The 14,790-nt window shown below is 38.2% G+C and overlaps 1 protein-coding gene across 7 annotated transcripts in view; it reads right to left on the bottom strand.

Annotated features, from left to right (window-relative positions):
* Ripor2 (RHO family interacting cell polarization regulator 2) overlaps positions 1-14,790 on the bottom strand; it is a 219,050-nt gene that overhangs the window by 45,568 nt on the left and 158,692 nt on the right. For all 7 annotated transcript variants that reach the window (XM_074082768.1, XM_074082762.1, XM_074082766.1 and 4 more), the window contains exons 2-7: positions 10,476-10,602; positions 8,995-9,150; positions 8,225-8,303; positions 5,890-5,913; positions 4,746-4,799; positions 1,579-1,728 (exon numbers count right to left, since the gene is read on the bottom strand). In XM_074082768.1, the coding sequence (XP_073938869.1) occupies positions 1,579-1,728; positions 4,746-4,799; positions 5,890-5,913; positions 8,225-8,303; positions 8,995-9,150; positions 10,476-10,602 (590 nt within the window). The remainder of the gene's footprint in view (positions 1-1,578; positions 1,729-4,745; positions 4,800-5,889; positions 5,914-8,224; positions 8,304-8,994; positions 9,151-10,475; positions 10,603-14,790) is intronic.

Below are 14,790 nucleotides of genomic sequence, written 5' to 3'. Positions count from 1 at the left end.
CAAAACCACCTGATGTAAAGGGAGGTATGAAGCTACAGAAGTCCTGACTTCTCTCTTCTCGAAAGCAGCCTTTCTTCTTACTGACACTGCACCGCACTCTTGAATTTGTGAGCAAAGTCATGATGCCACGGTCTGGCACTTGTCCAAGGGTTGCTATTTCTGCAACGACCTACAAGTGTCCCAGGATAGGCAGCTTCTGCAGGCTGCTGGTCAGTTATCTGCTTGTGTGCTATGAACAGACTCTATAATTGGAAACTGCTTTTGACCCCCCACAGAGATCTGGAGAAATGAAGCCTCATGAACTAAGACTGATTCTAAGCCAGGTGTTCTCAAACTTTGGGTTCACACTTTTGGATATGGGGAAGGGGGTGGAGAAGAGTCACATCTTCATTTTAATTAACCTCTACCTGAAATTTAATTTGCCAACTTCCCATATTTTTGAGACAGGGTCTAGCTATGTAACTCTGGCTGTCCCTGAACTTGAGATCCTCCTGTCTCAGCCTCCCAAGTGCTGGGATTACAGGTGTGCACACCACACCAAATTTATATATCCTGAATGTAGAAAACAGGCAGCAGCAATATCATTAATGTCTATGACTCTGACATTGACAACAGTCACATATAAGCTCATGTAGCATCATTTGTTATAGATAACTTTATAATTTATCTTTTACACTGCTCTGAAAATTTAGTAGTTATTAGAGTTACTGCTAGATCTTGTAATTGGTGCTACAGCTTTACTAGCTGTAGCATAGCACTATATCACACATTGGACTGTTAAAGTATTTTGACAAGTGTGCTGACAATATGAAATATATATATATATTTCACTATGCAGTATTTTTCCTTTGAATTCTTATTTTATACATCAAAAACATTATTCTAAAAGTGGGGGTTAGGTAAAGAGGAGCTCTGTCTTAGGTCATGAAAAGAGACAGACTTGGTTCAGACAAGAGGCTACACTGGGGCTTATTACCGAATTGATCCTGAAACAGATGCTCAGCTCTGGGAATTGTCCAACAGACCCTCATCAAGCCGCTGACTTCATTCATGATATTTGATCTCTGAATAAAGACTCAAGGGACAGTGAGAAGTAGGGCTTTAATAATTTAGTCATTTCATCAAAGACACTGGTAATAGGTGACCCCAGGAGGGGTGAAGACCTCCCTTCCTGTGTCAGATACTTGGGCCCCAGAGATTGTCAGAAACCAGGAAAGCACACTTCTGTTCATGGTTCTTTATCTTGTCTCCTTTAAGATAAAATTTCTCTCACATACTAAAAATTGTACACAGGAAGGTTACTGTCATCTGGAGTAGCCATCTTAACGACAGGGTCTGCTCAACTTTCAGTGATAAACTAGACTATTTGGAAGTGCATTTAAACACTAGGGCACAGTGGTTTTTTAAAACAATTGTAATTGCCTTGCAATTTTTTTTTTGAGGTTAACAATAAAACTCATCTCTCTAGAAAGTGGAATGAGGTTGTGGGTTGCTGTTCGCCTTGTTGTTGGCAGTTACCAACAAATCAGATCAAGCCAGGTGGGGTCTAGCAACCGTGAGCTGATGAGCAGATTATACCTCTGTGTACTCTTTGTAGCTCCGATTGATCTCTGACAGACTCTCTCGGGCAGCCTTGCTGGCAGGGGATGTTGCAAAGGCTTGCTTCATTTTGCTGGCACCATCTTGTAGACGTCGTTGGATACAATAGGCTTCATAGAGTTCATCTACCTGCCAGGATCAAAACAGGAAACACAGAGATAAATATTCATCATGCTTGAAGAAGTTACACAGGTCATTGTTATGAATGTAAGGTACTTTATGGTTCTGAACTCATTGAGATAGAAATGTTACTTAGAAACCAATCATTTTTATTTTTACCACTCTCATCCATTTTCTATCTCAAAAACAGATTTCATTCTCATCTTGTTTTCAGATTTCACAAAAATGAAAATGTCTCTCTTGCATTGTTTTGAGGCTGTCACTGAAATAGTTTAAAATGACTTAGGTAGATATGCTTGTCCATGGTGGACTATGGGAGTTAGACAATGAAGACTAGTGCCTTCTAGATATGGAACAAATACTGGAAGAGGTTACAATTTTATACTGGGGTGAAAACTTTGTAGTATGCAAGGCTATTATCACTTTATTTTAAGGGGTATTGTCACAAGGTGATATTTATACATCTAGTTTCAGCATTTAAAAAAGAACTTGGATCTATTTATTGAAAGCAATTTTATTTTGGGGGTAGTGCTGGGGATGGAACTCATGCCTCACATTTGTTAGGAAAGTATTCCGCCACCTGAATCCTATTGTTTTTAGTTTGTTTTTCAGATGGGGTCTTGTACTTTTGCCTCGGCTGGCCTTGAATTACGCTTTTCCTACTCCTCCTCCCTAGTAGCTGAGATTACAGGCATATGACACCATGCCTGACTAAAAACAATTTTTGTGAAGTCTTGGCTCAATAATAGAGGTAGAAAATGAAGTTATTAAATTGTTTTTAAAATTAAGGCAAAATGCAATTGTCAAAACCTACCAAATGAGACACTTAAGAACTGGGAACTCTTGTATATAAATCATACCATTATTTAAAAATAAATTGAAAAAGGAAAATAAACTTTTTCCTGTTAACATCTCTGTACTTATATTTCTAAATAATAATATATTCTTTAAAATAAGTAAAATATACTCTATGTTTTTGATGGCACTGGGGTTTTGAACTCAGTGTCTTGTGCTTAAAATGACTTGATCATATTTGTTTTAAAAACCTGACAATCATTTAGTACTTCTAAGGCATACTCAATCTAAGATGATTCTTAACCCCCAGGGATCTGCCAGCATATAGAATAGAAGCCAGATGCTAAACATCTTTTAATGCAGAGGACAGCCCCTTGCAACAAGGAATTATCCTAATATACCAAGAGGGCTGAAAAACCTTGCCTTATAGTTATTCCTAATGATGTTTATCTCTACAGTCTTATAACACACTAAACAAAGAGTCATTAACTATAGCAATTTTCAGGCAGATAACAAAGGACTATATGACCCATTTATTGGCAAAAGCAACAAACTTATTAGTTTGGAGAGGCAGTTTCTACCTAGAACTATTTGAAATTTTACTTTTGTATGCACTTTGTTCCCTCAGAAAGGAAGCTTACATTGTATATCTGGAAGAAAGTGAAACACAAGCAGCAATTGTTTTACTCTATGAAAGTGAATAGATGAAAAATACTGAGTTTCAGAGTTTTATTCTTTGGCTCTTCAGACAATCCTTCCACTGCTCATTAAAAATATTCCTAGCACTGATTGTAATATAACTGTCTACTTTTGCTTTCTGTATATCAGGTCAGTAACATTTAGAATGTGAACATTAGGAGACTGAAAATTATTTTCTTGTTTAAAGGATTCTTTGCTGCTATTTAGTTCAACAGTTCACTCAACTTTGCGGAGAGGAATTCCTAAACCCTGATATCTTCAGTCTTCCAGGCCAATAGATTTATCTTTGATGAAGGGGGAGGGATAAGACTCAAGGGTTGGCATATCTCCTGATAATATCTTTTGGTGAATGATTGGCATACAGTGTGTTTTCACCTGCTGAGCTTGTTAAAATGCTGAAGCCCAAGCCCCACTCTGAGTAGGTTGGGGCTGGGCTGGGAATCTGAAATTTTAAAGAAATATTGTGTATTGTCCTGATGTGGGAGATCCCCACCAAACTTTTAGAAATAGTGTTGATACCTCTTCCAGAGTGGGCCAGACAAATACCTTCCAATAGATACCATTGTTTTGTTTGTTGAGTTTGGCAGAAATATGAACAATTTAAGACTTGCCTTGGTAATAAATATCTTTGAAAGTGGGTAGCATATACATAATGTCTAACTATATATAAATCACGTTTAAATTTTAAACCCATAGATTGAATATGTGTACTTCCCTAGCTTCACTTCCCATAGTGGAGAACAAAGCTCCACATAGATGATACAGCTAGGGAGGATGTTTAGAGCTGACACTGGAACATAAAGCGTCTGACTCCTAGTGGAGAGATCTGCCCAAATACCTACACCCCTACTTGGAAGAGAGACTGATGTGTGTGAATGGGATCAGGAATTACTAATGGTTGGATTTTAACTGCTCCACAGGGAAATCTTCTCTGGTTTGCCCTAATAATTCCTGATTATTTCCAGAACAAAGAGGTAGTCCTAACATGCACACAAGGCTGGTTTAACCACTGGTGAAACATTTATAGGGTTCAGAGCTGGATGTCAGGGATGTTGAAACCATTCCATATGACAAAGTGTGGAAAGAATCAAGAACTTGAGAAAGGTCTAGGAAAGCACACAACATTGTCTTTAAATAATTAAAGGACCTTCGTGAAGGAGTTTATGGGAGCACCAGAGTGTAAAGTTAGTCACAGATGAAGCTTTTTGTAGGGTTAGCTTGATTCAATCTGATCTCTAACAACACTGCAAAGAGACTACTGCAAGCCCTCTACCAGGCATTGTACTGGCTACATGGGAAGCACTTAAATGTTGCAGAACTGAAGTAAAGCCCAAACTGTGCTAGATTATCAGACTTTTAACTCTTATTTTCCCTCTATTTGCTGCCTGTTGGAGGCTTAATAGCTAATCATTTTAGGAGTCAATTAGATAAGAAATTCTCCATGGACTTGATGCTACATTCAGGCCAATGGTGTATCGGTCAGTGACTAAGAGCTGAAAAACAGCAGCAAAGACAACAGGAACTTCAATTACCTTACTAATGTGAAACTCCAGGCGTCTCATGTATCTTTCAATTGTTTTAATTTGCTGGAATTAAAAGAAGAAGTTTGAAAAAATACAGCCATTCACAGTTCACTTAATTTCAGCTTTTGAGAATATTCTCTTTATTATCTCATTAGAAAAACTATCAGAGGGTGCAAAATATTTGTCCTTTCCTCCCATTTTTGTTTCTATTTTAGAGATGATCTAACATCAATTTGGAAAATACTTGTAAAAATATTGAATATCCTGAGAGATGAATTTGTGTTAACTCTTACAATCCTTGTGTTTACATCAAGGGAGTTCAGTTCAATGGAAGGCATTAGATTTCTGTCACGAAAGTATCATACTGGACTACATTTAAAATTTCTTCTTCATAGTATGTTTTATCTGTTCCAAATAGGCTTTTTACATGTTAGTGTCTCTGGAGTACATTTTATAATTGCTACCGGCCAAGTGGCAGATAACTGCCTGTGCATGCTCACAGACAATCATACTTGCTCATACGCCATGTCTGAATTATAAATATTATTGTTATTACATACATTTTATTTAATTGCCCTTTAAAATATCTTCAAAGAGACTATACTATGATTCAGCATTGAAGTAAAGTTATTGTGTACACAGAAAGGCGTGGAAAGAGAGCAACTTTATATAGCACTAAAAAAGAAAGAATGAAAAAAAATTATGTCAAAATAGGCCTAAAAGAACTTTGTCATAAGACTACAAATATCACATGAAAAGAAAGAACTAAGTTTAATTGGAATCATTTTTATTTTCTTAGGGGCACAAAAATTAATGTTACATTTTTGAATAAAGAATATCTTAGCTAATATTTAAAGGCAGCCCAGGTAAAGGACTCTGAACATTTGGAAAGTTTTCAAACCTATCAAAACACTGAGAAACCTTACCAACCTAGAGGCATTTCAATGGAAGTGAGCTTAAATGTTTTGTCACATCTGCAGATCTTGGCACTTATTCATCATCTTCATTAGACAAAAGCATGAGAGTTTCCAAGATTAGAAAAAAATCATTCATTCTCTGGGATTTTACTGTCCCTAAGAGGGACTCTCATCAACATCTACATAAGACATACTTTCATCTTTCAACAACACCCTAACACGCAATGATAACTTACCTTGTCTAGGTCATACAGCACACCCTAAAATAAAAAAGGAATACTTAGATTAAAACATAACTTCCCCAACAATGTTATCAATGTTTTTATGGTAGTGTAACCTGCACTGCTACATTGTGTATGAAATAGTGAATAGTGTATGAGTAGTATAAAGTTCTAATAGATTTTTTTGACATTTGTTTTGAAAGAGTAAAAACCCAGGTTATTTTAAATAGCAGGAAGAGTACTTTTGAGAGTGAGTACTTATTTGCTCTCTGTGTTTCTATAATTATACTCAGTCCTCTTGAGAGCTTTAAGATTTTCATTTGCTTTGAGCTCTCATCTCATACAGACTGAGGGGCATATGAATCCACGTTCATTTTTAGAGTTTCAAAAAATAAGTGATGTTGGGTTGGAAGTATAGCTTAGTAGTAGAGTCCACCATGTGAGAAGCTCTGTGTTTGATCCCTAGTACCTCAAAAAATAAAAACGTTTATTGCAGCACTATTCACAATAGCCAAGATATGGAAACAGCCAAGATGCCCCACCACTGACGAATGGATTAAGAAAATGTGGTACCTATACACAATGGAATTTTATGCAGCCATGAAGAAGAACGAAATGTTATCATTCGCTGGTAAATGGATGGAACTGGAGAACATCATTCTGAGTGAGGTTAGCCTGGCCCAAAAGACCAAAAATCGTATGTTCTCCCTCATATGTGGACATTAGATCAAGGGCAAACACAACAAGGGGATTGGACTTTGAGCACATGATAAAAGCGAGAGCACACAAGGGAGGGGTGAGGATAGGTAACAGACCTAAAAAACTAGCTAGCATTTGTTGCCCTTAACGCAGAGAAACTAAAGCAGATACCTTAAAAGCAACTGAGGCCAATAGGAAAAGGGGACCAGGAACTAGAGAAAAGGTGAGATCAAAAAGAATTAACCTAGAAGGTAACACACATGCATAGGAAATTAATGTGAGTCAACTCCCTGTATAGCTATCCTTATCTCAACCAGCAAAAGCCCTTGTTCCTTCCTATTATTGCTTATACTCTCTCTACAACAAAATTAGAAATAAGGGCAAAACAGTTTCTGCTGGGTATTGAGGGTGTGGGGGGGAGAGGGAGGGGGCTGAGTGGGTGGTAAGGGAGGGGGTGGGGGCAGGGGGGAGAAATGACCCAAGCCTTGTATGCACATATGAATAATAAAAAAATTAAATAAATAAATAAACCAGCAGCCTTACTATTTAGGCAAATAAAATGGGTATTTAAGAAAAGTTCTTGAAGGGGTAATAGGCTTTTTTAAAAAGCAAGTTCATTTCCTGTGTGCTCACAATATAACAGTACAATTGGTCCTCTATCCCACACTGCCCATCTGAAGGGTTTTTATGGGATTCTGACTGAAGCCCTTGCATTGCACCACTGTTCTCCAGGGAGGAACATTTGCTGCTATTACGGACGGTCAAGGATATCCCACAGGGAGCTCCATATAGACTGGGGCAATTCCAGCATCATAGAATACATAACCATTTAACTTTGAATTATGATAAAACCTTTAACCTCAAAGTCTTTGAAAAGAAAATCAATATATATTTTGGCCCATCTCCTTAAAAAGTAAATAAGGTAACAAATATTAATAAATATTTGCACCTCCTAGGACTATGTAGACTGACTCTTCCAGGGCTTTCTGATGTCTTGGAATATCAAGGTACGATGACACTCAGACATGAACAAAAATCATTTAAAATGGGGTAGGCATTGTAATACTTCCACAACCAGGTAAATTCTCACACATTCATTAAAGAACAGGAAATTCACAATACAACGTGTCATTAAGGGCTGGGGGGTGTGGCTCAAGTGGTAGAGGGTCTGCCTAGAAAGCACAGCTCCTGAGTTCAAACTCCAGTACTCCCAAAACAAAACAAAACCTGTAATCAAACTGGCCCAAGGTATCCCTTTGAACTTCCTTTCTCTCCCTGGCATCATTGACCTATTTTTCTTTTTTTTAAATTAGAGATAAAGAAAAAACTGAATTCTGAATGTACTAATAGTATGCCAGGGAAACTCCAATTTATCATTTTGCTATATTATTTGGGAGGGAGATTTAGGAGGGTTTTCAAAACAGTACCTTTTCTTGTTGACGAAGTTCATGTGCATAAACATGCTGGAAAGTGCTGAGAAGTATTAAGGAGAAAGAGTTCTCCCTTCTGAAATGCACGGCAGGATGCAGATACTACTTTGCCCCTTTGATCTGCTTTTCTTAAAAATTCCTCCCCATTGCCATCCAGTAAAAGAAGATACTAAGCCAAATCACCCACAGTGTTAACATCCTAATGACTGGGTGGTACCTACCAGGCGTGAGTTCCTTTTCATATCTTTTAACTGAGCTGTCAACTTTTCCAACTCCATCTGGTGAACCTCCAGGTACTCACTGCAAAAGTAAAACAAAGTCATCATCAACTCTCATTGTTAAGAGGAACCTGGCGCTATTGCTGACTTTTTCCTTCTGAAAGAGGGGTTAAGAGTCTCAACCTTGCTTTGTAGTTAGAGAAAAAGCTTTGTATTTTCCCAATTTTTCAACATTTCGAAAGCTCTAGCAATTGCATCTGATACTGTAAGGCTTGTCAAGAAGCAGAACCCCTGTGAGATGACAGTCTAGAAATGAAAAACCATTGGGGAGCAAATGGGCAAAGACCCCCAGTGGGTTCAGCCTGGGGTCTGGGCTCATAGACTTCTATCTAGCTAAATAGCATACTGACTATAGATGTTTCACTAAAAGCTAGGAAAGCTTTATTCTGGCAAACAACTGCCCTGAGTATTCAGAGAGGTTTTAGTATATGCCTGTCGACCACTGTTTAAGTAAAATCTAGCACATTACTGTTTCACAGATATGGTTACTGTTACAGATATGATGTGGAATCCCAGTATATGCCACAACTTTGGGACTCATTAAAGGCTTCCCTGGCTAGTAGAAGAATAAAATAGCTATTACACAAATAATCATTTCAAAAATGATCTCAAAAAACTAGTTTTTCTCTGATTGCCCCCTCACCCCCAGCCATTTTAGAAAGAAAAAGGTTTCCTTCTTCCACAAATTGCATCATTAGGTCCAATGTTCTTACTCCAGTCCATTTTTCAAGGCCCTGTAGACCTCTTCTACTCTTTTAGGCTGAGGCTCTTTGGGAGGATTGTTATTTTTGTGACCTAAGTTGTGCATTTTCTTCAGTTTGGCCTGGGGCTTCTTGAGAGCAGAGGCATTTTCAATGAAGGAGTTACACCTGTGGAATGAAGCGAAAAGAAATTGTGAGCCTCAGGCATTTGACCAAAAAGGATTTGACCAAAGAAATGCCTTTTAAATCATCTTGAGTTCCTATTAGTGTTCTTTGGGGAAGGTAATTTGCCCTTGTATAGCAACAGAATGGAGCCATCCTGCATTTAGTTTCTTGGTACTAGATTTGTGAACTGCTAAAATCTGAAAGCTTTGCTGAGTTGAGGTAAAGCCTGGCTTCAGGTCCTGTGCATTCTGAGTGAGAATGCACTGAGAGCTCCATTAAAACCTCATGGGAAGCCAAGGATAAATGATTCTGGGTGGAAATTATGAACAAGCAGGATAGGACCCAACTAGGAAATATGCACACTTTGCAATATCAGATATAAACTTCCATTAAATTTGACTGGGATGTGAATGATATCTTTTTTGATAGAATGACATAAATATGACAAATGGATAATTCTGTATGGCATTAAAGAAAAACACGTGGAGCTGTACTGATAGTTTTTTTTAAAGTTCTACTTATATAAAATTATGTGTAGCTATAACACAAAAATTTAATGTCTCTACTAATTGCAGAAATGCAGCTTACAGTGGTAAGATAGACACCTGATAACTTACACTCAAACTGCTGATTTGATTAGAAGACCAGAAGGCCGTACAGCTTACTGACCACTCTCACAAGATGGTGGAGCCTGCAGAGACTGACAGGTGCCTGCTGTGTCTCTCCCAGGATGGTTATTAGTATGTTCCTCTGCCACCACTCTGTGCACTAAATGAGACTAGACAGGTGAGAGCACATAAGGTCCCTTAGAGCGGGAGACATTTATGGCATCAGAAAAACTGAAGGTAAACTTTATTGCATGTTACCTTTTTACTACATGTGCTTCCTTACTTTAGATGAGAGGAAATTCCAGGGAAACTAGGGAACAAATTTTTGCAATCCCTGCCTGAATGACATCAGCTACCTGAAGTCAATCTGTGAGGCCTATAATTTCATACCAAGCACAGTTTCTGGACTCTGAATGTAGTGGAAAATGTGCTTCAAAAGGGGTGGGGGAGTTTAGGAGGGGTCTACGTATAGATGGCGAGCTTGTCCTAAATCCTCAGACATCTTTGCAGGAGGGAATCTAAATGAGAGGAAAGAAACAGTAGCACTTAGTTTTGTGTACATTATCTTTCTCATGACAGTAACATCAATACTGTGTGTGTATGTGCATGTGTGTGTTGTGTCTTGGCTAGGCTGCACGCACATAAACTGACCCTCTTTAGAACAGCAGAGCCTGAGCCTTCCTCAAGTTGCAAAACAGAAGAGAGGCACTCAGCACTTGCCTGGATCGTCGTTCCTGCAGGCCACTGAAACCCGCGAAGGACTGGCTTCTGATGATCCCATTGGGCCCTCCAGGCGAGAAGGACTGGGATCCAACCAGCATGATTTCTGGGAGTCTGGTTGGCAGTCCTGAAAGACAGTAGAAAGATCATGGCAATTGACAGGCAGGTTCAGACAGAAAACACACTGAGTTTGTGAACATTTAAAAAGTATGACACAAAGTGGAGTAAGTCATGTGGTCCCTGTCATGACAGACATGAGATACTTCTCAGATTGTTTCCTGTAGCATGTTCTTTTTAAGTCAAAGGGTTCAGTTCTCAAGTAAAAATCAAAAACAAAAACAAAAGATACTGACCTGTCTAGATCAAAATAAATATAAATGACTCAAAATTATCCATCCCTTTAGGTTTTCTTTAGGATTTTGTTTTTTGCAAGGTTCACCAAAGGTAAGAACTTTTGCAACCTTTATGTCCATCCACCAATAATTAACAACACACAAATAGGCCACTGTCAAAGTTTCAGACAGGCTATCCTGAAATTCAAAACACAGTCAGACTTGTAGGTAGAATTCTACACTTAGAAATTATAAAGCTGAAAACACAAGATTTCTTTAGAGATGAACTTACTTAAACTTGTTCTCCCTTTCTATCCTTAAGTATATTTTGAAACATAAGAGTGTACCACTACTGTGACAGTGCAACTAAGAAGGGTAGAAGGAGTACTAACAAAAGAAGTGATAATCTAGGTTAGATAAGAAGGCAAGAAAGGAAAGAAAAGACAGAAGGAGGATAAGCAGAAAGTACACAATCCTTACTTCAGTGGCTGGCTTGGCTTTTGTGAGGACTCATGCAACAATCAAAACATCGCTTTGGCTGGACACAAGCTCAAAGATAGTTTCCCCAAAGAATTGCCCTAGAACTGCTAGGTAATCCTATTCTCATTAGACCAGGCAGAATCAAAGCACATGCCATTGTCTCAGTAAGTGACTTCAGTCCTGGGGTGGGGGGTAAACTAGCAGGAAAAAGGTGAGAGCATCCATATTGACGTCTTCCAAAGTGAACAGACAACAATTGGTGTGTTTGAGATCCATCAACAATTACCCTTTAAAGACCCAATGAGAAGCTAGGCATGGCACCTTGTGGGCATGGACCCAATGAGAAGCTGGGCATAGTACCAGCTATGCTGGAGGCTGAGGTAGGAAGCCAGTCCAGGCAAAAATATGAGACCCTATCAAAAAAAAAAAAAAAGGGCTAGGGGCATGGCTCAATTAGTAGAACCTTGAGTTGAATCCTCAGTACCACTTCCTCAAAAAAGAGCTAAAAAAAGAAAGGAAAGCTAAAATATAATAGCAGCCTCCTGCCCTAGGCTGTTGCAGAATTTTCAGTCCTCTCCCTGGCCAGTAGAGAACAGCTCTGGGGTTTCTGTGTATCCTTGCTGGGGACAGGTGCTAACTCATTTATCAACTGGTGTGAGAACGAGCACTAGACTTACTCTTTGATCTGGCTGGCACAAAATCTCATTATTAGCACAAGAGAGGAAGCTTTAGTTTGGGGGCATTCACTAGAATTTTAAAAGTAATGAAGAAGTATGTGAAAGTAATATGTAGTGCGTGAATAAGTAGGCAAAGGGCAGGTACAAATAAGACTCTCTCTGGAGTCTTCACCCTAGCCCCAAGGCTCAAAAATAATCCTAATTCCTTTAATTCCTAAATGAAGTTCTGGTAAATGCTCTCTGCTGGTTACTAGGTGTCTGCAGGTTACTAGGTGTCCCTACTTCATTAAGGACGCCTGCCTGAGGCTCATGAAGCATGCCTGTGTTGTCATTGTACTCATGCAAACTTGCAATTATATCAAGATGTGGTTTACAATCTTTATGAACTCTCTCTCTTTTTTTTTTTTTTGGCCTTGCTGGCAATGGAACCCCAGCTGCACACATGCTAGACAAACACTTTACCACTGAACTACATCCCAGACCTCTACTTAATAATTATAACTAAACATCCACCTTAAAGTCTCAACTTGCAAAATTTTATTAGTACTATAACTCATTTTGTAAATTATTGTTCAATATGTCTACGGAGCCCTGGAAACTCTTTGATCAAAGAAAAAAAATTAGAGTTATTGAAAATATTTAACTGTCTGACTGTCTTTTACCTTCCTAGAAATTCCATTTTTTAACCCAAAAAGATTTTTTTCTCTTATCCATTGGATCAGTTATTTAAACTATGAATGCCTGACTTCAACTCTCAGGTATTTTGATTTAATTAATATGGGGTCTGGTCTGTGTATGGAGAGTTTCAAAAGGTCCCCAGGTGATTTGAATATTCAGTGAAATTTGGAAGTTAATGCTTTAGAAGTTTTGATTGTATAGTCAATTGCACTAGTGATGGATTAAAAAAATTAAAGAGCAAGGAGCAAAAAAGGAGCCAAGTTGGCTGAAAAATTTTAAAGTTCTGTTAATCTGCTATAATTGATCAAACTCAACTTTTAAGCATTATTCAGTCTTAAGTCGCTGTCTATGAAGTTTACGTGTGTTATTAAATGAATTAAACGCTAGAGAATAAATCACATGTCCTAGATTGTGCAATCCTCCTTCTTCCTCTTTGTCACAGGTACAAAAGGTTCTCAAAAACAAGACAAATGTTTGTTCAGGATTCTAAGATTGTAGAGTGCTTTGGGAAGGGGAAAAATCCTCAGAAAGTTTTCCTTAAATTTACAAATGGAATAGATGACCACTACGAATGTTTCTGGGGGGAGTGGTTTTAACACTCTGTTGTGTTTTTATGAACTAGAAATGACCATTATCTGTCAGAAAAGAATTTGGCGAGAGCTGACTTAGGCTGACATCCATATCCTGCCATCAGTTTCCCTGAAGGCTGACATAGGCTGCACAAGCGTCACACAAAGGCACTTGGAGAAATACAGGAGTAGTTTAGGCAGGGCAGGGCAGGAGGGATCAGAGAAAAGAGTACACCAAACATCCCTACCCCCCAGGCCCGTAATTCAGAAGGAAGGGTTCTTTGCTACTGTTTGTCCAGCTTTCCCAGTTACAGGTTCTCTCCCAACTCTCTGCTCTTATCTTTCTTCATCTTTTTGATCACCCTACTCCTATCACTTCCTGCCCTCTGACTTCAGGATGCTCTCTGGCTTCTCAGGAAGTCCTATAGCCTGCTCTCTTCCCAGCTTCCAGCAAAACTACCCCAAGAAATACTCTCAGCGAGTCTTAAGAATTTAATCTTCCCTGACAGGCTAGTCTGCATTTTAATAACAGGTGCTCCATTAAGCCAAATGCCTTAACCTAAAAAAAGGATTTGTAGATTGTGATATCACTGCTGGTAGGGGTAAATGTAGTAGGAAAGTTTTAGAACACAATTTGGCAAAATTTGCTTAAAATGTAAAAATACTTATCCATTGGTCTTTCCTCTAGAGAAATACCCAAGCACACAAGGAGGCAATATTTAGGAATGTTCTTACAGGCAATGTTTGTAATAGTGAAAAATGGGGAATGATATTAATGTTAGTCAATAGGGCCAGGTGGTGGTGTTGCTCAGTGGTGGAGTGCTTCCTATCAAACCCAAGGAAAAGACACACACACACACACACACACACACACAAAGTCAATACATTGTGGCATAACATAGGGTGGAATACTATGTAGCAGTTAAAAATAATATGCTGTCATAGAAAGACAGAAAGATCCCCAGGACAAACTGCAGAACATAATAGAATAGTATGATAATCAGAATGTTAAAAACAAAATTAAACAAAACTTATTAATAATATAAATTCTGAAAGTTTATAGACAGATGATCTATGGAGAGGTAGGATTGAGTGGTAGCCAGCAACATTTTCATATTTTCTGTATTTTATTAATTCTTATAGAGGAAATGTATTCATGTATTATTTACAGATACAAAATTCTTTTTTTTTGCATTTGAAGACACTTGGAGTTGGGTCTAGATATAGTTCACATACAGTATCATAAGCTAACTGCTAGGTAACAACTTTATTCATATAGAACTATATGTAGTTTATTTATAAAAATAATGTATTAGATTTCATAAATCTTGATTATATTAGGACAATTCAGATTCTCTCATGAAATCCTTATTGAGTCCTGAGCTATTTTCATTTGCGAAACTTTTGTGAATCATACCTGCTACATATTGCTAAGGTTCATCAAAATACTGCAGCTAATAAGCAAAATATTCCACGTAAAACAACAAACTCATCTTTGGAAGCTGCTAGTTAGGATGGCTGGGCCTTTGAAAAATGTTTCGGCTCTAAGTTATTGACCCTCTCTTATCTGACAATTCCT

This window comes from Castor canadensis, chromosome 8, assembly GCF_047511655.1.
Source record: "Castor canadensis chromosome 8, mCasCan1.hap1v2, whole genome shotgun sequence".
NCBI lineage: Eukaryota > Metazoa > Chordata > Mammalia > Rodentia > Castoridae > Castor > Castor canadensis.
Note: the sequence above shows the minus strand (reverse complement) of the source record. Positions and strands in the feature narration are given on the sequence as shown.